General features: G+C 39.4%; 1 protein-coding gene across 2 annotated transcripts; it reads right to left on the bottom strand.

The window, feature by feature from the left end:
• Positions 1-482: 482 nt before the first annotated feature.
• On the bottom strand, positions 483-22631 carry coch (coagulation factor C homolog, cochlin (Limulus polyphemus)). Of its 2 annotated transcripts, none has more exons than XM_040042556.1 (15): positions 22493-22631; positions 21356-21407; positions 21212-21256; positions 20039-20195; positions 18584-18717; positions 18144-18215; positions 16625-16681; positions 14387-14534; positions 13711-13814; positions 12638-12864; positions 11601-11715; positions 11022-11165; positions 10783-10939; positions 10325-10419; positions 483-2331 (listed from the first exon to the last, which is right to left on the bottom strand). In XM_040042556.1, exons 2-15 carry the CDS (start codon positions 21384-21386, stop codon positions 2159-2161), a joined length of 1659 nt encoding a protein of 552 aa, XP_039898490.1. In that variant the 5' UTR covers positions 21387-21407; positions 22493-22631; the 3' UTR covers positions 483-2158. The 2 variants fall into 2 exon arrangements, with proteins under 2 accessions (XP_039898490.1, XP_039898491.1); XM_040042557.1 differs by having other exon boundaries at positions 22497-22631.
• Positions 22632-23820: the final 1189 nt, after the last annotated feature.

Below are 23820 nucleotides of genomic sequence, written 5' to 3'. Positions count from 1 at the left end.
TGTGCAAACCTGGTAAAGACCTATAGTAAACGTTTGACCTCTGTTATTGCCAACAAAGGTTATGTTACAAAGTATTGAGTTGTATTTTTGTTATTGACCAAATACTTATTTTCCACCCTGATTTACGAATAAATTCTTTACAAATCCTACCATGTGGATTCATGGATTTTTTTTTCACATTCTGTCTCTCACAGTTGAAGTGTACCTCTGGTGCAAATTACTGACCTCTGTCATCATTTTAGGTGGGGGAACTTGCACAATCGGTGGCTGACTAAATACTTTTTTGCCCCACTGTATGTGTCTAGGTGTACAGTGTAAACACAGCAACACTTCTGTCCTTGTTAATGAGATATTACAGAGAAAGAGACTGCACCTTAAGGAAATCCACAGACATCTACACAATTTGTATATTAGAACAATAACAGACGTGCCAAATGGCTTTATAGGTTAAATAAAATATGTCAAATGCAAATAGGAGATGACCAAAGACTTTATTTCTGTTTGGCAGAATTTAACAAACAATCACCGGTAAAACATATACCAAAAGAAAAGTCATGTGATCATATTGGAGCAAGGCTGTGAGATGGAGTTAAGGGCATGGGTTAGTCTATATAAAAAGTTGAAATCATCAGATGCCACAAATCAGACAAAGTAAAGAAAAAGAAAAAAAAACTAGAGGATTTTATACACCTTCCTGCAGGAAATGACTGCTGTGCAAAGCTTTCACCCCCGGCAAGCTTTTCAAGACAAACATTCATCAGGAGAGCTGCTCTGTCTACAAACTGTTAGCTGTTAGAAAATATTCCAGAATAATCTCTTAGCAGCTTTGTGATATAAACATGAATGTACAAACTACTGTTAGTGGATTACCCGTGATATATATAAAAAACATATTTACAAAGTAACCTTTGAAAAGTATTTTTTTACTCAGAATTATAAGGCCTATTTCATGTAAATTAACAATGGGGATTGTATTTTGGGCTCAAAATCTATTATAATGCCTCATTTAATGTATTCCATGGATTATGAATATATTCCTTATACCCTCCATGGCTAAAACCTATTTTAAAACTTTTATAGCACAAAGCTAGCATTTTTCTTAAACAATCATACCTGATCGAAGATTATTGTTTAGCAATTTTCTTTCATGTTGTTTTCTGCCTTCATATAGCTTTTTTAAAATTTTATTTTATTTATAGCCTCACACTGTAATGGTTATGGCTTCAGATTGGACTTGTCATTGTGAGGAGTTACTGATATTTTCATACAGACAGCTAATTATTGTTATTAATTAGTTGATTTTTGAATGATTTTCCAACAGCTTGTTGAAAAATTTAAATAGAATTAATATTTTAATGTGTAAGAGACCTTTATGTACATTAATGTGTTTTCTGTATTTGAAAATAAATGTGTACAGTATATATACAGATGTATATATGTTATTGAATTTATGACGTGTTTAGCTAATGGCAAGTTTTATAAGAAGTGTATTTTTAAGGCATTGAGTCATTATTTAGCTCGTGAAACTTTGAATCATTGCACTGTTATAATGTGCTAGGAGGATGTTCATGATTTATTTTAGAGAATATGATTTGAGATCGGTAAGCTACAAAGGCACATTTCACTTTTAGACTATTAAATGAGAGCCAATTAGAACTACTGTTACTGTTACTACTGTATATGGAGAACTGTGAATGTCATAGAGAGCTATATCTTGTAGTAAATAGGTGGTGGGGTTTTCATACTTTAGGTGCAAACAATATCAGTTAAAGTATGCTGTTAAGTGTCGGTTGGAGCAAATCAGTTCAGGTAACATAATTGATTTAATAGAGATTATAAATTTAAATAAGTGGTTGTACTCACACAAAAAAACAAGTGTTGGACACTTTGTGTAGGAAATTGTAGGAAAATCCATTGTCCTTAAATATATCTGTTTCTTTACATGTCTGAGTACACAGTGTAAAAGAATATAAGAAATAAGATATATAAAAGATGTTGCTGTAGAAACTTTTGTCACTGTAGATACGCGTGTTGTTCTGACAGTGTTTATGTGAATGTAATGGTCGTTCATGTGACTTTAATCAGTACTTTCTAATGAGGATGAACGACAAGGTAAGGGTCCTCACAAATAAAGAAATGCAAACCCTTGTGTGTGTTCTCAGTTATTCTCAGTGAAGTCTTTGCAAATGCCTCGGACCACTAGTGGGATAAACTCAGAAAGGCCGCTGAACTCTCTGGTGAAGAAAGTGTGGCTGTCCTTTGGCTCTGATGACATCGCTTTGAGATCATCCAGGGGTGCCCACGCCACGCCCACTGAGAAGATGGTAATGCCTGGTTGGGAAGGAGAAACAGGAGAAAAAGTGAGATGTCATCTGCATAGCAGTGAAAATGAATGCTAAGCCTTCTAATGATACTGCCTACAGGAAGCAATGTAAACAGAACTGGTCCTAGCACTGAACCCTGTGGAACTCCATAATTAACCTTAGTGTGTGAACAGGACTCTCCATTTACATGAACAAATTGCAGTCTATGCAGATATGATACAAACCACTGCAGTGCAGTACCTGTAATACCTACAGCATGCTCTAATTGTTCTAGAATATTATGGTCAACAGTATTAAACGCTGCTAGACCTCACTAGCAGGACAAGCACAGAGATGAGTCCATTGTCAGAGGCCATAACAAGATCATTTGTAACCTTCACTAAAGCTGTTTCTGTGCTGTAATGAACCTGACTGAAACTCTTCAAATTAAGCCATTCCTCTGTAGATGACCTGTTAGCTGTTTGACAACTACTCTTTCAAGGATTTGTGAGATAAGGGGAAGGTTGGAGATTGGCCTATAAGCTAAGCTGGGTCAAGAGATGGCTTTATAAGTAGCTGTTTAACTACTGCCAGCTTGAAGAGCTATGGTAGCCAATTATTGAGACAGGTTGATCATATTTAAGATTGCTCAAAGAACTCCTACCATTAAAAAATGCTTCAGTCTTGTAGGAATCTAAAAGATGATGGTTCGGATGACGTAATTACTGAAGTTAACTCAGAAAGATCAATTGGAGAAAAAGACTAAATAAATATCAGTGGTACTGAAAGTAGCTGTATATAATGTTACATCTGCGAGATGATGAGGAGTAAATTTTTCTCTAATGGCTAAAATTGTACTTGTGAAGAAGTTCATGAAGTCATTACTAGTTAACGTTAAAGGGATGGTTGGCTTAACAGAGCTCTGACCTTTTGTCAGCCTGGCTACAGAGCTGAAGAGAAACCTGGGGTTGTTCTTATTTTCTTCAATCAGTGATGAATAGTAAGATGTTCTAGCTTTAAGGAGGACTTTCTTATGATTAATATTTTATTGTACTTTTAGAACACTATAGTCCACTGCGGAGACAGATTACATCACATAAAAAAAAAACATCAGCATAGCAGCAGAACAGTAGAGAATACCAAACCAAAATGAGGGGGGGCAAACAAAGCAAGAGATAAACAAAAGCATGGAAAGAAAAACAAAAACAACAACAAACAAACAAACAAACAAACAAAAAAAAACACACAAAAGAAACAAAAACAGCCAGCCTTTGACTATGTGGGTCTTACTGCATGCCACACTCTGACATCCCTGAGAGTGCTTCATCAGAATTCCAATGACTATCCCACTCTAAGGTCTAGTCTGTTCGTTTTATTCTGGACAGATATAGATCCCACTTCAGATGGAAACTCTCCACTTTATTCAGGAGCCTGTATGAGAGTTGTTCTAGTGCAGCGAGTCTCCCTAGTTGAATATGCCATACAGAGACAGGTGGGGTGGAGGGGGCCTTCCACTGGGAGATAATGAGTTTACGCCCCAGCATCAATGCAGTCTGTACCCACTCAGCAGCCTTAGGTGGAGCATAGTTAAGGAGTGATGGGTCTCCCAAAACAAATAGTCTTGGTGAAAAAGGAATATCCCATCGTATGGTTGATTTGATAAAGTCATGTATCTCAGTCCAAAAGATTTGGGTTTTAGGACAGCTCCAAATCATATGGGTCAATGTGCCTACCCCAGTCTGACATCTCCAGCATTCAGGGGACTGAATGAGGTTCGCCCTATACAGTCTGTGTGGCGACCAGTAAATTCGGTGTAGTAATTTGAATTGGATTAGTCTCGTTCTAAGTTCCCTGGACACCTTTTTACTATTCTGCAAAATTGCAGTCCATTCCTGATCTGTAAAAGCCACACCAAGGTCAGATTCCCAAGCTAACCGGAGGGCAGGTAGTCCTTTACTCGTGCCCGTAACAAGCATTGAGTAATATTTAGAGACTTCACGACCCCCCCCAAAGATTTTTTTGATGTAGCTGAGATATTCAATATTTGGAGGTGGTGTGGAGGAGGAACCAAAGGTTTTGAGCAATAAGTGCCGGAGCTGCAAGTACCTCCAAAACTGACTTTGTGGCAACTGAAACTGTGCTTTAAGGTCGTTGAAGGACTTGAGAATCCTCCCCTAATACAGGTCTCCGAGAACAAGTATCCCTCTCTGGACCCACAGTCTCCAGAAAAACGGCGATTTATTAATGCAGAGTTTGGGATTGAGCCATATGGAAGCCTCAGTATGAAGGTGGGAGTTAAAATTTAGTAGCAAGGCCACCTTCTTCCAGACCGTCTGCAGGAAAGAAAGAATGGGGTGGGTTTGTATATCTGGTGGGAGCTTGGTGGTTAAAATGTGCATCGGAGGGAGTGGTGAGCACAAAGTACTCTCCAGACTAAGCCATGGGGGGGCTCGTTCTGGAGGGAGAGCCCAGTGAACCATGTGTCTCAGACTGAAAGCATAATGGTAAAATAGTAGATTTGGGACCCCCAGGCCACCCGACTCCACTGGTTGCTGTAGCTTTTTAAGCTTTATTCTAGGGCGTCTGTTATTCCATATGAATTGGTTGCATAATCTGTCAAATTGATGGAAATATTTTGATGGGATTTTTAGCGGGAGTGTTTGTAGTAGGTAATTAAATTTTGGAGCACAATTCATTTTGATGATGTTAACTTTACCCCAAAGGGTGAGGAACAAAGGGGACCATCTAATTATGTCGGTTCTGAACTTGTCCAATAGAGGTTCAAAATTAGCCTGGACTATGTTGTGTAACAAACGGGGGAATGTAATGCCCAAGTATTTAATACCAGTCTGAGGCCAGCTGAAATCCCCTGGCTGGAACAGGGTTTTGGGGCAGAAGGCTGTCAGAGGGAGCGCTTCAGACTTTGACCAATTTACTCTATATCCTGATATATTAGAGAACTGGTTAATAATTCTTAAGAGAGCAGGTAGAGATCGTTCTGGCTGTGATATTAGGACCAGGGCGTCATCAGCATAGAGCATCAATTTGTGGTTATTATTGTGGACCTGGATACCTGGAAAATCAGGGTCTCTACGTATTGTCGCTGCCAGAGGCTCTAAAGCAAAAAGCAGAGGACTCAGTGGGCAGCCCTGTCTTGTACCCCTGTGGAGGTCGAAGGACTGTGATATAATACGGTTTGTTAGTATTGATGCTCTTGGATTGTTGTAGAGAAGTTTGACCCACCTTATGAATTTTGGGCCAAAGCCAAATGCTTCCATTACACAAAATAGAAAACGCCACTCCACCCTGTCGAATGCTTTCTCTGCATCTAGGGAGAGGGCTATAGCTGGAGAAACGTCCCCCGTAGGGGATTTATTCTGGGTTGCCCACATAATATCAATTAGGCGTCTAATATTATCGGCAGAGCAGCGAGTCCGAATAAAACCAACTTGGTCGGGGTGTATTAAGTAAGTCATGACCTTATCTAATCTGGTTGCTAGTAACTTGGCTAAAATTTTGCAATCACAATTGATCAAGCTTATTGGCCTGTAACTCTTACAGTCAAGCGGGTCTTTGTTTTTCTTTAAGACAAGGGAAATAAGTGCCTCTGACAGTGTTGGTGGCAGGCTGCCCTTATCCAGGGCTTCCTCAAACATTTGCAGGAGTAAAGGGGAGAGCTCCTCTGCAAAGTTCCTGTAAAACTCTGCTGTAAACCCATCCAACCCAGGGGCCTTGTCAATTGGGAGATTTTTGATTACCCTTAAGATCTCTTCCTTTGAAATTGGGGCGTCCAGGGAGTCCACCTGTGTCCTAGAGAGAGTTGGGAGGTTGAGGGGGGAGAGAAAACTGTTAATTTCCTGAGAGTTTGCTTGTATTTCTGAGGAGTAGAGTTGCATATAGAAATCTCTGAAGGCTTCATTCACTTCAGAGGGTTTTGACACCATAGTGCCATCCTGTGCTCTAATTGCTGCTATGATAGTCTGAGCTTCTTTTTGTTTAATATATCTTGCAAGCAGTTTGCCAGGTTTATCTCCATCTTCGAAGTATTTCTGCCTAGCCCGAAATAGAGAAAACTCCATTTTCTGAGTCAAAATTGAGTTAAACTCATATTTAAGTCTAGTTAGGTGGGTCAGATTTGCCGAGCTCATGTCTGCCTTAAAAGCGGCTTCAGCTATGGCAATCTTCCTCTCCAGGTCTATCTGCTTGGACAGAGCAGTTCTTTTCCTATATGAGGCATGCTGGATGATGAACCCTCTAATAAAAGCTTTCAAAGCTTCCCATGCTACACCCGCACTGGGAGCTGTAGAGAGGTTAATTTCTATATAAGAATTGATCTGCTCTCTCAAGGAGTGGAAAAAGTTGGGATCATGTAAAAGGCTTGAGTTTAGCCTCCATCTGGGAGACTTGGGGGGGGGGTACCAAATGAGCTCAGATGTAGGAGCACCGGGGCGTGGTCAGAAACGTGTATACTACCAATAGAGCAGGACATTGCTGAGGGCATGATAGAATTTGACACAAGAAAATAATCTATTCTTGACAGAGTGTTGTGGGGGGCAGAATAAAAGGTGTAATCTCTTGCGAATGGGTTGAATACTCTCCATACGTCCACCAAACCCAAGGTCCTACACATTTTTATAGCGACCGAAGCTGATCTAGAGTGTCGCTGTGAGGGAGTGCTTCGATCCAGTATATCATCCATGACCAAATTGAAGTCCCCTGCTATCAGGATTGGGTAGTCGCCCATATCACTAATTTTGCATTCCAAGTTTCCAAAGAAGGTGGGGTCGTCGATGTTTGGTGCATAGACATTGCTTAAAATCATCCTATGGCCTTGAATCTCAGCCAAGAGTAGCAATGTCCGCCCATCTTCATCCTTAACCATCCGGGAGCATTTAAACTATAACTGCTTATGAATTAAAATTGCGACACCCCTACTCTGACTGCTGCCACACGAAAAAAATACCTGACCCACCCAATCCCGGCAAAGTTTATCTGACTCTTGGGGAGACAAGTGAGTCTCTTGAAGAAAGACAATGTCAACTTTTTTTGATTTGATAAATGTCATGATCTTCTTTTTTTTGATTGGATGGTTAAGGCCTTTTACATTCCAGGTCATCAAAGTAAGGGCCCTTTGTTGCTTATTCGCCATCATGCAATACGTATCAGACGCATAGCAGTGGGGTAACTTATTATTAGAACCAGGAGTTCAGTACCGAGTGGACAATATTTGGAAGGCTGGCTGTAAGAAAAATGGGGGGGGGGGTTTGGAAGTAAATAAAAATAACAACTGATAAACATTTAAACAGATACGTCTGGGGCAACTGAGAACACGAGTCACCCTCAGGTGGGCTATGAGCCCCAGAAAGCAAAACATAAACTTTATGGTCCGTGACTCTAACCAGTCGAACAGTCATAAACAGGACCCGTCGCCAGCAGCAGCAGCAGCATATTAAGTCGGCGTAATATGAGGAAAACAGTCATTCTGGGACTTAGCTAACTGAACAGACCTTTATGCAGGTTGGTTAGAACTGTCCCCTGACAAACTGAAAAGGGCTTCATGACAACTGAATTACTAAAAGAGGAATTTAACAGTCTCAGTGAGCTTCTCTACCAAGCAGATTGTGTCGTATTCTCAAAAGTAGCACAACTGAATAAATCAAATAAAGCTGCGAAGCCCTATAATATTGAAACTAAACAGTTAAGAGGTGCAAAGTATAGCGTGTATAGCGTGTTAATTAACGCTAGGGCGAAAAGAAAGAGAGAAAAAAAAGGGTAGTGTTTAAATCCAAGCCCTGACTGTAAATAACTCAAGGTAAAGACAGAATGTAGTCCTGGGCTTTTTTGGGGTCAGTAAACTCACGTCTGCCCTCTGTCATTTTCAGCACCAGCACTGCTGGGAACAGTAGGGAGAACTTTATCTTCCTTTCGTGCAGCAGCCGTTTACAGGGATTAAATGCCGCTCGTTTGTCCGTGACAAGTTTGGAGTAGTCAGGGAAGATCATAATGCGGTGGCCGTTCCAGTTCAGCTGTCCCAGCCTCCGCGCAGCTTCCATGATCTGTTCCCTGTCCTGGAACCGCAGAAATCGGGCGATGATGACCCTCGGGGGATGACCGTCAGGTTTGCGTCTCACCAGGCTGCGGTGTGCGCGGTCAATCTCCAGCCCGCCCGGGAAGTCGACCTTCAGGAGTTGTGGGATCGCGTTGCGCACGAATGCTAGAGTGTCCGATCCCTCGCAGCCTTCTGGAAAGCCGGCGAAGCGCAGGTTGTTCCTCCGTCCTCTGTTTTCGATGTAGTCTAATTTCTGTCGTAGAGCGTTCACCTCGTCACTAGTAGCAGGAGGATTTTCCTTTAGCGCTCTGCTAGCATCCTCAAGGAAATCTAAACGAGACTCAGTGTTGCTTATTCGAGTAGCCATATCCGCTAGCTTAGCCTCCACTGCCCTCGTAGCAGTTTGGATAGCGTTCAGCTTGCTCTCTTGTGTCTCGGAGGTTTCCTTAAGTAGCACGTAAATACTTGCAATGTCTTTGGCCATTTGTTCAGTTGTAGCAGTCTGAATAGTATCCGACATTGGAGGTGAGGGCGGGTGCACATTAGCTTTCGCCGAGGTTTCCTTGCTAGCGCCTTCTTGCCGTCGAAGCGTAAGTTTTTGTTGGTGACTCGGCATTTCTGAGCTTTCACAAAGAGTCTTCAAGCTTCCCACTGTCCTGAGGTTATATTTTGTAAGTGCTGTGTAGCGTAATGCTCTAAGTCCAATGCAAATTAGCTGCCGCTGCGACGGAGCTTCCCCATTCAAGCTGCCATCTTGACCGCCTACGTCACCGGACTGGGAGGAGGACTTTCTTATAAAGCAACAAACTATTTCCCCAGGCTAAATGATGATCCTCTAAATTTGTGACACGCCATTTCCTCTCCAGCTTACGAGTCATCTGCTTTAGGCTACATGTTTGAGAATTATACCAGGGAGTCAAGTACTTCTGATTTGAGGCTCTATTTTTCACAGACTTCAGTATCCAGTGTCATACATAGTGAGGAGGTAAAATTATTAACAAGATAACCGACCTCTGTGGGAGTAGCGTTCGGGTAGCTGCTCTGCTCTGTGTTGGTACTGGGCATTAAAGATGATAACAGTGGGTGGATTATATTCTTAAACTCAGTTACAGCACATTCAGTTTGGACTTTTTGAATACAAAACATGTCAGTGAAATGTTTGTGAAACAACACTACAAACACTGACTCTGTTTCCAGTGAAACAGAGTCACTGACCCTGCATGGAACGTGTTCCACTGAACTTGTTCTGGAACGGGGCTGGGTCGGGGCAGAGCAGCCAGGGGGAGAGGTTGTCAAGCCAGCCGTTTCTTTTTCATCTTGATTGCAGCAGCAGGGGGAGGAGCAACTTGAGGTCTGGCCTGGGGAGACTGCTAGTCCATGGATTCTTTGGACCCCCTACAGCCTGGCCGGCTGCCTGCACTTTAGGGAGCCTCAAAGGCAAGGACCTTTGAGGATATACTGCCTTCTAGTTTCAATCTCACTCTAGCTCAGCTTGGTAAGCTATAGAAGAGACACTGAATGCTCTTGCTGACAGAGACCTTGTAGCACTTATCAGTAAAGCTGGAATAGAAGTGGTCTTTCTTGAAAGGGAACAAAGATCATAATGACGGAGAAGTCTTCAGGTGAAGATAGCTTACTCCCAAGAGATGCACTTGGGCATGTAGCAAAGGCCATGGGACTCCATTCCTTAGCAGTCCAACAGGGATCTTCCTGTCCAGTATCCAGCGTATCCAGAGTAGTTTATCAAATTGCTCAGGAAAAACAGCCAACAAGTTTTGGCGTTTTTTTTTTTTTTTTTGCTTTTTGCAATTTCTTGCCATTACAAACACGATTTTACAAGCTCAGTTTACACATTTTCTCCCTGTATCCCTATTACAAAAGAAAATTCTATAACACAAACAACCTTGAAAACTGAGCCTTATGAAGTGTGGAGTAACATCAAATAGCTTTCATTTATTGTTTTCACACATACCTTGCTTATGTGCAGCCATTGCTGGGCCTCTGACGTCATCGTATGATTGGCCATCTGTCACCACTATGAGAAAATTGCGACCCGGTCCTGTTCGTCTGCCATAAACAACAAATACAGTGTAACTTCTGTAACTTCTGTTTAAAAAAAAACCCTGCAGAATGTAAACACAGTTTTCAGAAATTTGATTTGAGTATTTCCATTTTTGAGTATTTTAGATCGAACCTTAAGAGCACCTGACATCTGTCTCTTGTTGTGGTACAAATGTTACCGTTATTTTCATAAAATTACATTTTCTAAAGACAAAGATTAACACTTCTTTATCATTAATTATCTCATTAAGTATTGCAAGGCCCTTCAGTTTCAATAAAATAATGAATAAAATAATTTTTTAAGGCTAAACTTGCCAACACTGCAGGTGTGGCGAGCTTTGCTTAGAAAGAAAACAGCGCCACTGTTACCTGAACAGGTTCTGAGTGGTGTAGCTTATGGCTGAACCGGTCGATGTTCCTCCACTCATGTAGGAGATCCTTCTCAGAGCATTGATGGCATCGTCCTTGTTTGAGTAGTCAGACAGGCCAAACTCTAATCTCTGTTCATAGGTGAACTGCACTGCACCTACAACACCAATACAGCCAGTCAGCCAACCAGCATTAATAACGTATAAGATAATCAGTGGTTTGCATGTTGTGAAGCTGACCAATGTGAGCTCCCACATCTGAGATTTCAAAGCTTCTTGCAATTCCTGCTAGGAATTCCAGGACAAGTTGGAAATTTCCATCCCCAACGCTAGATGAACCATCGATGAGAAAGCCGATGTTCACAGAATTGTAACAGGTTTTACCTAAAAAAATACATTTTATGTCAATGTCACAGCAGAGCCACATCCATCTAAATAATCAAATGTAAATATTATGAATTCATTAATTTTGTTTCTGTAATAAACAAAATGACTTAAAAAGCTATACTGTTAATGGTGAAACCACAGCTGTAAAGAGATGATGCTGAAGAGACTGAAAGTATTTTCATGCATGTCCAAAAGATATTTTATAGTGTAGCAATTCTTTCAAAACTTTTTTCCAAGCAGAAAACAATATTATTTCATTTTTCTTGGTCAAATCTGATATTACAAAATTAAAGAATTATTGGTATTGTTTTTATGCAAAGGTACAACTGTTAATATTTGATTATCAAATGTAATGTGATGGCCATGACCTGTGTGTTTTCAAAGGTATCTCCTGACAGCTGCATTACAGTAGTTGATGAAGGTGTGTCTTACTACAGAGCAGGCTGTCTAGTGAACAGAGTCTCTGAATGAGAGGTCTGATGTGTTTGGTGGTGCTGAACCAGCTGGGGATTGGATAACTGAAGAAACCGTTGTCTTTACACACAGCCTGCAGGAGGACAGGTAGAAATTCTGTCATTAATACAAAACATGTTTACTGTGATTTGATGAATGCCTCTTGGGTTTGACTAAAACAATAAAATAATAATTCAAGTTTCTACTTTTATGCTGCACATAACCACTCTCAATAACCGCATGCATATGCTACATTTTTTGTTGTTGTTGTTTTTTTTGTTGTCCAGCTGAGCATGGATGGACAGATTGTGCTTTTTGGAAACTTTTCAGCTAAGGCAGTTCTGTTTCAGACTTCTAGGACCTGTATCAGGTCCTTTTTGTTTTTTGGAGTCATAGACACAATACTGAACACCAACATGTTCAAGCAGAGTTGAATTCTTTGTCTGAAAACAGGATCTGTCTGAAAACTGCTGTTTGTTTAGGGTCAACATTACACAAGGTTTATATGCGATTTTGTGTTGTTTAAAGGGAACTAAAAATCCAACTCTGCAACCGTGGACACTATTAAAGTAACTTTGCATGAGTCACTGTTTAAAATAATCCTTATTTATCTTAAACCAGGGCACATTTCCTGTCTAAAACACAGCATTTGAACTTCCTTTCCCTGGCCTTAATACAAAGTCTTACTGGACTTTTGCAAGCAGAAGTTTTGAACAGCAGATGGGTGAGGCTTCTGAGATGTCCATATTAAATGTATTCTCTCTTTTGACAACAAGCATCTTCTGCACATTTACTGACCTCATTATCTTAAATTTTGGCTATTTTTAATATGTACATGCATCACTGTTTTTATATGAAAGAAAAAAAGGAGCAGCATAATGTATCCATTTTAAGTTTAAACTAAACAAGAAGGGACAATTCAGTCTAAAGTATATTTCATGTTAGAGTGTCACTCCTTATTAATGAAACATATGAACATTTATCTAACATTTAGGCAATTCAAATAACATGTGAACCTTCTTCATGAAGTCTTTGTCTCGAACCATGCTGAGCTCCTCAGGCGCTGGTTTGGCGACAGACACCAGAAAGACATTGATCCCACTCTCTCTGGCCAACATGGCCGCCTGGTCCAGGTCATCAGATGGCCAGCCATCAATTAACACCATCATCACCCGGGGGTGACCCCTTCTCCCCCCATTCTCCTGAGAGAAAAAAGTCTCTGCTGTATGCATGATGGCTTTACCTAGGAAGACCAACAACACGATAAATATTTTTACATTACCTGGTTTTTTGGGGGGGTTTTTGTGTCCCGTTTGGCTCTTTAGCCATCAGATTGTTGTCTTAAGGCCAAGAAAGATGCCAAGCGGATTTATTTTACCAAGTGGATCATCATGGCCTTGCCATATTGGTCCATTTGATTGACCTTTATTATAATTATATATTTATTTTATTTTATTTTCGGTTGCTACAAACGGGACAGACATGACTGGGGGATAGGACAGGGAGAAAGAATGAAAGAAAGAGAGGGAGAGAAAGAAAAACAGAGGGGAGAAGAGATGGTGAGAAAGGGGGGAAGAAAGAAAGAAAAAGAAACAAAACACCTGGATCACCTGGTTTTTTTTTTTGTCTAACTGATGAAAGGAATGCAGGCAGGGTGGGGAAGAGTGTCAGTGGCAACTACTGACAGAAGGATAGCAGCAAGCGTGATAGGGATGGTAGTGAGAGAGATTTGATGACCAGTTTGGATTATTGTAGGGTCTACCTTACAATATAAAGCACCTTGAGGCAACTGTTGTTGTGATTTTGCACTATATAAATAAGATTGAATTGAACTTTGCCAGGTAGTGGGTTAGATTTCCTCCACAAAATGTGGGAGACTGATGTCATACAGACATTAATGCTGTTAAAGGTGATCCTACAGCCTACTGAATCATCACATGTACTTACTCTTTTCACCTCATTTGATCATAAATGAGGAAACTTTGTCTGATTGTCACCTTTTCAAAGAGCTATGGGCTACAGGATGTGTATTTTTTAACTTTTCAATTTATAATTCAGGTTAATCAAGATATGTCTAAATGTGTGTTACCTGTATTGGAGTCTCCTCCTAGGTAGGCCAGCTCCTTAATAGCAAACAACAGCTCTTTAGGTTGAGTGTAGTTAGTCAGTAGGAACTCTGTCCTGGGAGAGTCACTGCAGGCACATATGAAGACAAATGTTTAGTGTATATGTATATATCTGCATTTTTGATGTAATAATTCTTATCTAGCCCTTAAACCTAACTTTAATCTAAACTTTAAAAAGCATAAACCTGAGTTCACTCATAAGGGAGGTAAAAGGAATTTTATGTGGCATAGTATAACACACCATTGGATACTCTATTAAATACCCGATTTCCTTTCAGAATTGTCTAAGTTCATTGTGACACAGATTCAGCAGTCTTCAATAGATTGTTGAAGCTGTGAATGATGGACGTTTTCCTCACAGAGTTTGATCAATACTGAAATGATACAATTGATCATCAGTTGTTGCAGATTTGTCAACAGAACATCTATGAATGAAATGTCCTCTTTTCCATTTTTATTTGGACTAATGCCTGACAAGTTGCCTTTATTTTTTTTTACATTTATTTACTCACCACTATCCCAAAATACCACAATTCTCAAGACTTGTTAGTATAAATGACATTGTTGGGTGGTTTAAGGCTGAGGTAAAAAGAAAGAAATAAAGATTTTTCTGAAGTGACTCTGTGTGGTGTGCCCGACCTGGCCTGTATTAAACCAATATGAGGTCCTATTGGTCCGACTCTTAGCATAGCCGCCAGTTTGGCAATAAAGTTCTTCTGCAGGTTAAACCTCCGCTGCCCAATATTGCTGCTGCTGTCAATCACCATCGCAATGTCCATCTGACAATCTGCCCACACAAAAAAGTAAAGATGTTGATCCAGAGATTAACAACATTGATTATTTTTATGTTCAGTGTTACTATAGATAATAATTATTTTTGCAGTTTTTGCTTATATAACTTTCATTAAATTTTATTTGACCTCTGTCTACACTCGTGTTTTGGGCTTTTTCCATCCTATATAATTAAATATAATAAATAAGAACTTTTAGTGTATATGCTAAGTACGGTTGAGATATAAATGGGTGCTGGAAGATAGTTCTGTTAAGTATAAAACAGGACTAATGCTTGCACTCTTCAGTTTTGATGTATTAGTTAAAACTGAGGTTATTGTACTCGGCCCTGAAAAGCTTAGAAATATGGTATCTAACCAGACTCTTACTCTGGATGGCATTACCTTGGCCTCCAGTAACGCTGTGAGGAACCTTGGAGTCATTTTTGACCAGGATATGTCCTTCAACGCACATATTAAACAAATATGTAAGACTGCGTTCTTCCATTTGCGCAACATCTCTAAAATTAGAAATATCCTGTCTCAGAGTGACGCTGAAAAACTAGTTCATGCATTTATTACTTCCAGGCTGGACGACTGCAATTCATTATTATCAGGATGTCCAAAAAACTCCCTGAAAAGCTTTCAGCTAATCCAAAATGCTGCAGCAAGAGTACTGACAGGGACTAGAAAGAGAGAGCATATTTCTCCTGTTTTGGCTTCCCTTCATTGGCTTCCTGTTAAATCCAGAATTGAATTCAAAATCTTGCTCCTCACATACAAGGTCTTAAATAATCAGGCCCCATCATATCTTAATGACCTTGTAGTACCATATCACCCTATTAGAGCACTTCACTCTCACACTGCAGGCTTACTTGTTGTTCCTAGAGTATTTAAAAGTAGGATGGGAGGGAGAGCCTTCAGTTTTCAGGCCCCTCTTCTGTGGAACCAGCTTCCAGTTTGGATTCGGGAGACAGACACTATCTCTACTTTCAAGATTAGGCTTAAATCTTTCCTTTTTGCTAAAGCATATAGTTAGGGCTGGACCAGGTGACCCTGAATCCTCCCTTAGTTATGCTGCAATAGACTAGGCTGCCGGGGATTCCCATGATGCATTGAGTTTTTCCTTTCCAGTCACCTTTCTCACTCACTATGTATTAATTAATCTCCGTCTCTCTTCCACAGCATGTCTTTATCCTTTCTTCCTTCTCTCTCCCCAAATGGTCGCAGCAGATGGCCCCGCCCCTCCCTGACCCTGGTTCTGCCAGAGGAATCTTCCTGTTAAAAGGGAGTTTTTCCTTCCCACTGTCACCAAAGTGCTTGCTCATAGGGGGTCCTATGATTGTTGGGTCTTTCTCTGTATCTATTATTGTACGATCTACTGTACAATATAAAGCGCCTTGAGGCGACTGCTGTTGTGATTTGGCGCTGTGTAAATAAAATTGAATTGCCACAATTATTACAGTCAATTAAAAAGTGCATGTGATACTTATATATGCAGATGACTAAACTCTATTTAACCACCTTCTACAGTCATTGTTCTACAGTTACTGTCTTGTACCCATTTCTGGCTCACTTTTAAAAAAAAGTAATGCATAATAAACTCTGATGTAAACAAAAACCATAAAAAATAATAACTTAATTTAAGTTTTAATCTGTAAGCTTAAGCATCTCCAAGCAGGAGATTACATGAAATTTCCCCTTGTGGGACTAATAAAGGTATCTCATCTTACCACCTGGTGGTGATTGGGATCAGATGGCAGGGGACAGGTCTGGTGTGCTCAAATGTGTAATGAAGGTGTGCTGGGAGCATCTAGCAGAAGCCCCAGTCCGTGAAATATTAGGTCTTTAGCTATTGCTGCGAACGCAAGTGTGATTCTTTTTTACCAGACTGTTGATTTGGCCACTCCTTAAGTTCTTATTTAATTATGTCTCCCTGACCTGTATCAACATCTGTTTGAACCTTTTGTTGAGTGATTTTAAACAGCTACCAAACTGATATTCTATAGAATAGAATAGAATAGAATAGAATAAAATAGAATAGAATAGAATGCCTTTATTGTCACTATACAGATGAACTGTATAACCAATGATATATACAATGTACCTTTATTCCCACCTGCCAGGGCTTTTTTCACCGATGGCTTCTTCAGCAGTTTCTTTACTGCAACACACACATTTGTACATCTTTGTAAACAGTCATTGATACAATGCATTCCTTAGCGCAACTATAACTAAAAACTAAAACTTCTAAGGGCTTGGCACTCATATACACACTCAAATACACACACACATAAAGGTCAACTGAGGTAACACAGTATTCATGGTCGAAGCATCAAACTCCTGTTGAGTAATCCATATCCAGTGTTCTATTGTGTTTATGCCTTTATATTTTCAGAATATCTCCTGTCTGAGTCACCCCTATTGCTTAAATAGGAATGGGAAGGGACTGTCATAATAAATTATGGCCAGTACACATTCAAAGAGCATTTTCTGAGTAACTTGTACTTTGTATAAATTTTGGCAAGGTACTCTCTCATTAAAAAAGTATGATGTGGAACAAAGTCTGACTTGTGGAACAGGTTAATTATATTTTGTAATAAGACATTTACTTGGCAGAAAAAAAGTTAATCCTGCCAAACAGGTAATTATCTCAACCATCAAGTTATACTCACATGATCTGTATTCTGATCTGGTGGAAAAACAGCAAAAGAGAATAACAGGTCATAATGAAAGTTATGGCCCGAAAGTGGTCAGTACAGTATACAGAAGCATCTGTGCCGAGTATGGCCTGGAAGCCTCGAGGTCAAAATGGTGATGGCTAACCAACCGGACATAGTAGTAGTGGACAAGCAGCCGTAGTGATAGATATAGCGATATTGAGTGACAGCAACATCAGGAAGAAGGAACACGAAAAGCTGGAGAAGTACCAAGGGCTCAGAGAAGAGCTCCAGAAGATGGGGAAGGTGAAGGTAACAGTGATCCCAGTGGTAAGCACTCAGTGCAGTGACCCCCAAGCTAGGCAAGTGGCTCCAGCAGATCCCACAAACAACAACCGAGATCCCCGTCCAGAAGAGCGAAGTCCTAGGAGCAGCTAAGATACTGCGCAAGACCCTCAAGCTCCCAGGCCTCTGGTAGAGGACCTGAGCCTGAGGACTGCCCACAGGGCGAGAGGGGATTTTTTAAAAATATATTTATATGTGTTAATGTGTGATACCTTCCTTTTACTTCTGTATGAGCTCCTCTTTTAATTTTGCCTTTGACTTAAGCTCAGTGCAAATAAAGAAGCCACTTTTGGCTGCCCCCTTGTCACAGTGGGTTGCTCTACTTATTTGATTTGGCAGAGTTTTACGCCGGATGTCCTTCCTGACACAACCCCAAAGGAGATTTTTGTCTCAAGCTGGAAACCAGTGATCCTTCACTTGCCAAACAAATCTGTTAACCACTAATACTAATGAAAATAAAAATCTGACAAAAGAAAGTCAAAGACATAACAAGATGAATTACCAAAAGGAAACAGTTAATTAGAAAAAGTGCTCAGATCAGGGTGGTGTCATGACACTAGGAAAGCACAGACAGAACAAGAACAAATATATATTCCTAATATAAAGGTGTGTATCATTTACCTGGTCGCGCAGCTGCAGGAAGAGCTGTGGTGCTGGTCTCGCTGATCAGCTCCTGTGGAACATTAATGGGCTCTAAAACACACAGAAGGCATGATAATTAGTGGAGAAGACAGATATGCATCATTCACATCTGCAGTCAAATGATGATATTAATCAATTAAAAATTGTGTTTTTGTTTTGTCTAATCCCTGCTAATTTGCAGTTTTTAAAATAAAATTATTTTTCTGTTGTATAATTACAGGTAAAGCTCTCCAGTACTATATAAGTTTAAACAATCTCCAGATAAATATATATTAAAATAATGTATATATCATTCTGAAATCACAATTCTAGGTACTTTAAGCATATCTCGCAATACTTAATAAATATTAACATTATTAGGTTATTCATATTGGATTATTACTTAATTAAAAACAATTCACCAAAGTTGTTCCACCTACTGGTGAGGCTGAAGGAGGCGGTCCAGTGAGACAGGGCCTGTGAGTGTATACCGTGGGCATATGAGCTGATGTAGTTGTGCCGTCCCTGCAGCCTATGAACCCTAACAGGGCCCCCAGCTTTGCCCAGGATACCTCTGTATGAAATGACAAAATAAAAGTATTATTATCACAGTGGAAAAAGATCATCATTAACAGTTATGAGAGTTGCTACTCGTGAAGTCAATTACAAATGCATCTTGAACTAGTGCATCTGGACCGAGACCTTGTTAAAAAAAGATTTGTGTCTAAAAACACACACGTGCGTAGGAAGTTCTTTTCATAGTAAAATAAATAACTAAAAAAACCCTTTATGGGACAAGGAGAAGACACAGCTGTGAAGGAGAAAAAAGATAAGAATAAGCATAATTTTTCTTCTCAGTGGGCCACGGAGGCCCTCTGCAGAGGAATGAGGAGGTCACTCAGGGCTGAGAACTTAATCCTCCTTTCATGCACATTCCTTCATGGTGTTGGTGTTTTGTTAAGGTTCAGCAGGCAGCCGGACTCACACTGCTCTCTATTATGTCACATCTTGGCAGCGGAACACAGAGTCTAATCCACATGTTTGAAAAAACAATTCTCACTCCAACGGCACCGCTGTGATGAGGTGTTCATGCTCTGAAAAGGCTGCTAAGAGTATCATATACAGGGAACTAAACACAATGGCAAGAAGCAGTGGAAGTAACAAGGAAGTAATCAGTGAACCACAAAGCAAAATAACTAAATAGAGCTCCACCACCAAAAAAAAAGTTGCATTAAACTAAAAAATAAATAAATAAATATAAAAAAATACAAAAAAAAATGACTGAAGACCCTGAATAAGAAGGAGAACGTCTAATCATTAAAAATGTAATAAAAGCAAAGAAAAATTAAACTGAAGGAACTTTAACACAATATTGAAAAAGCCTAGGTTAAAATTAAAAAAAAAAACTTTAATTGAAAATATACACACAAAACAATACAATATACTAAATGAAAAAATGAATGAAAATTAAAAATGAACCAACAATACAAAATAGAATCAACTATGAGAAAAAACTGATTTTAAATAAATACATGAATAAAAGTTAAAAAAAAAGAAAAGAAAAATAGGAAAACAAGTAACAAAAACCCTCCAAACAAAATATGGAAATGAAAATCAGAAGATAAGAAGGATTTACTTTGTTTTCTATTTTTTTTTCCATTTTGCTTATTTTTCTGTCGGTCCTTTCAGCCAACCACGTCACGGTCCTCTAAATATTACCATGGTTTAATTGTGTAGCTTTAAAATCAAGCAAGTGTACAACATTATGTTTTAGTGTTTTCAGTGATAGACTGAAATATCAGTTAATATTTACTATAATATGTATTTAAAGCATATTTTGGTAAAAATTGAAGATAAATTTAAAAAGTACAGCTGATATGAAAGGAAAGCTGTACCTGTGGACTGCAGCTCCACAGATGGATGAGACAGCAGCATAGACTCCTGTCCCAAACACAGACATCCTCCACTGTGTGCACTGTGGTGGACATAAAACCACCACAGTGTCCTGGGTCAGGTCTGCTCCACGTGTTGTACAGGTCACTGGATAGGGCACTGAGTGGAAAACAGAAGATGTCCAGTCAAAATACTCCATTAAAATCCTTGATCTAGGTAGTAGGTTTCATCTTCATTAAATAGAGTGAGCTAGTTTAGTCCAGAGGCAAGACCAAGCATTTTTTAAAACAGACAGAAACATAAAAAAAGACAAACGACAGAATACAACTAAACAGATTTCTTTTACTATTAATATATAGTATTAATTTCATTATAAAATAATTTTCTAAAAAGATAAAAGGGGGAAGGAACATTTATAAAGTGTAAAAGTATAAACATATATCAAATGTAAATGTTAATAATAATAACAACAACAAAAAAGTAAAATATGTAAAATGCTTATAAAAACAGAAAATAGCTATGGCTATTGGTGATTTTACTACAATTGTGTTTTTTTTGTTGGTTATTTTTTGCAGCAATTACACAAATAGACACGTATTTATATATGTGTGTGTACTTTACATTTTCTACAGTGTATGACTCTAAGGAACAAAAGTGACCAGAGAACTTTAACAAACATAAAAATGATTCAAAACTAATGAAAATGAAATTAGAAGAGTAACATCATGGCTTGGAATATTATCTGTTTTTGCTGAACACTCATCATGGGCATGAATGAAAGGTGGAATGATGGTACAACAGTCATCTTTATTACTTGAAAAAACAGGAACCGAATGCACGTATTAATTTATTTTGGAACTTTGCTGATCCACACAGGGTCACAGTTCAAGGAACTCAGTCAATATCTAAGCAGGTGAACTGGAGCTTTACACAAGTTGGTCTCTTGGAGACAAACAAAAGTCTAAACAAAGTCAGATTCCAAGATCACCAGTTCAAACTGTATGTAAGTACAAGTTAGTGGAACACCAGCGTCCTGGTGTTATATCTCTATGGACTGAAAGACTGCCAGCCCCTGCTTCTTTCTGGTTATGTCAGGCATCAGGCATAAAATTTGTGCCAAGTCAAATAAGTGGATCTATCTGCTGTCAGGCAATCGGCTATTTTTCAGGACTCACCACTAACTTCTGAGCCAAGTACTGAGGAGAGCAGGAACAAAAGGCCTGATGGGGAAAAAACAGATCACACAAAGTTGTCATCATATGAAAAAAAGGAAGAAAAGAAAAAAGCAAAAAAAAAGCAAAAAAAAGAACAGAAGTTACCTGTCAGAGGCAGCACAGACAGCTGAGGCATTTCTGCAACAAGCTCAGTATACTGAAAAACAGGTATTACATATAGTTACTCTAATAATAATGAGTATTATTTTTAAATCGTATTTTTTTTAAACAAGTTTACCCAGCCTCCTCTGGCTCATCCAGCCAAAAACAAACCATCACCTATATCTCATAAAGCAAATAGGCAAGAGCTTTCCATTGGTGTGGAGGTCTAAGTTCAGCAACATTATCTACCCCCCAAAATGAGGCCAGCTGACTACTTGAACAAAATGAATGACTAGGTTTTCATTTCCTTTCCTTGCATTCCTCATTCCCCGAATTCCAAAAGAATATTCCAAGAGAAAGACACCAGGATTCACCAGGGTTAAATTGTGAAAGAGTGATTCTAAGAGCATGAGACATTATTTTCAAACACGGACTGGCCACCACGGAGACTCTTTGGGATGCACTGGAGTGGTCAGACTCTCCCATCATTAGTATAAGATGATAAAAAACCAATGCAGCTCTGGATGGAAATAAACATTGACACAGCTGAAATGATAAAATTCAGCTCATCGACATGATCCTACTGCAAATGCGTGCTATAATCAAAGCTAAAGGTGCTCCAACAACGTATTTTATTTTGGCCAATAAACCAGTCCACAAGCTAATTATGGATTAGTAAGAAATCTAGAAATGTAGTTATGTGTGAACCACAGAAGTGAGATTAGAAAACAATGTCATCACATCACTAAAGAAGAAGAGGCAGTAAATGGTTAAATGTCAAGTCCACAGCTATCTCAGGAAATCGTTTAAAATTTGTTTGTGACCGAATCCACCAATGACACAACAGCCAGTAACCAGTAGTGGTTTGTAAGCTCCCTATATTCCTATATACAAGGACTAATCAGAAGCCAGAAAGCAAGCCAGTACCAATCCCTAAGCTTGGGAGGTTAAACAGTCGATAAATACATTAAAAAAAGATGAAAAAAAAAAAAGAGATAAGCAGTTAGTAGAGGGTGTAATAAACATACAGCAAGTAAATAAAGTTATTGGTTAATCACTGAATGGATGTAAATCACCCAGCCTGTTAGTCATTTCTAAAGAAAGATCTCTGTGCAGAATCAGCAGGAATTTCAGTCTTACGAACTGTTTCTTCAGCAGACGTCTCTGAGGAAAACTGTTCAGACTGTTCACACGTTATTCCCTGGAAGGAGCAGCAGGCGGTAAAATGACAATGCTGAACTGGTGTCGATCGCCTGGCGAGAGAGAGGTAGCCCTTTAAATAAGCGTTCTCTCTCACAACACACACACATTCATACACACCTTACTGTGGTGACTTCAGAGGGGGAGGGAGGAGGGGCCTCAGTGACAGGTCAACCTGAGATGGAGCAGAGGAGTGAACTGCAGAAAAACCTTGAGATAACTGTTGTGCTTTAGTGCTATATAAATACAATTTATATAGCACTAGATATTTTTGTACAATAACCTGAGTGGGTTTAATAAAGACATGCCTTAAAAGCCCATGAGGTACACTGAAAGGATTAAAAATGTGGTGCTTCTAATTTGTATTTTTTATGCTGCTTCCAGTATATTTGGAGCCCTAAATTATTGAAAGTGCAATAGCTAGCTACATCACAGCAGCTTCAGGACGGAAAACCACATTTAAGCTTTGTTATAAAGAGAGGCGCCACCAAAGGGGGGCCAGGGAGGCACTGATCATCCCCTAAATTTGCTGGCTCCCCCAGTGGCCACCCCTGGTAAGACTGTCATATGTTGTTAATAATTCTAATAAACATGTGCACGAGAGAGGAAAACACACTACAGTGAGTTGAAACCCTGACTTGTTATTTATTCCTGCTTAAAACAGATTATTATTTGTTTTTCATATTTATTTAATTTTCAGTGATATCAAATTTAATAGCAGATAATTAAATAGGTATATTTAATTCTTTTCGCTCTCTCTTTTTTGCCATATTTTTCAAGTAACCTATATTTGACAACAGCATAATAAATCTGGAAATTGTGTTTTTTTGTGTGTGTTTTAGTGGCTCCCCTATGAAAAAAATTCTGGTAGTGCCACTGATTACAAATTCCACAACCACAATTTTTCCATAACATTTTTTTTCCTATCAGCAACTTCAAGTGTAAAAAATATCTAGAAAAAAAATGCAACCCTTTTTTTTTAAATTTCCGGCGCTGCTCCGAGCTGGCAGACAGTATCAGCAGCTCCGACCTGACCGAGTCCTTTTTTGTCTTTAATATATGTTTCTTTGTTGTTTTTGTTTTTCTATTGTGGACTGCTGCCCCCCACAATGGAGCTCAGAATTCTATGGACAACGGTGTTCTTTATTACATTTTTTACGGCGTCTTTGTCCGGAGAGCGCGTGGAGGTCCAACCTCCCATTGTTTACAGCAGGGATCAGCTGTTAGCCCTCGGAGCATCCGCTGCCCTGCCTACCGCCGAGCAAGCT

Source organism: Simochromis diagramma, unplaced genomic scaffold (genome assembly GCF_900408965.1).
Source record: "Simochromis diagramma unplaced genomic scaffold, fSimDia1.1 OVJJ01000304.1, whole genome shotgun sequence".
Lineage (NCBI taxonomy): Eukaryota > Metazoa > Chordata > Actinopteri > Cichliformes > Cichlidae > Simochromis > Simochromis diagramma.
Note: the sequence above shows the minus strand (reverse complement) of the source record. Positions and strands in the feature narration are given on the sequence as shown.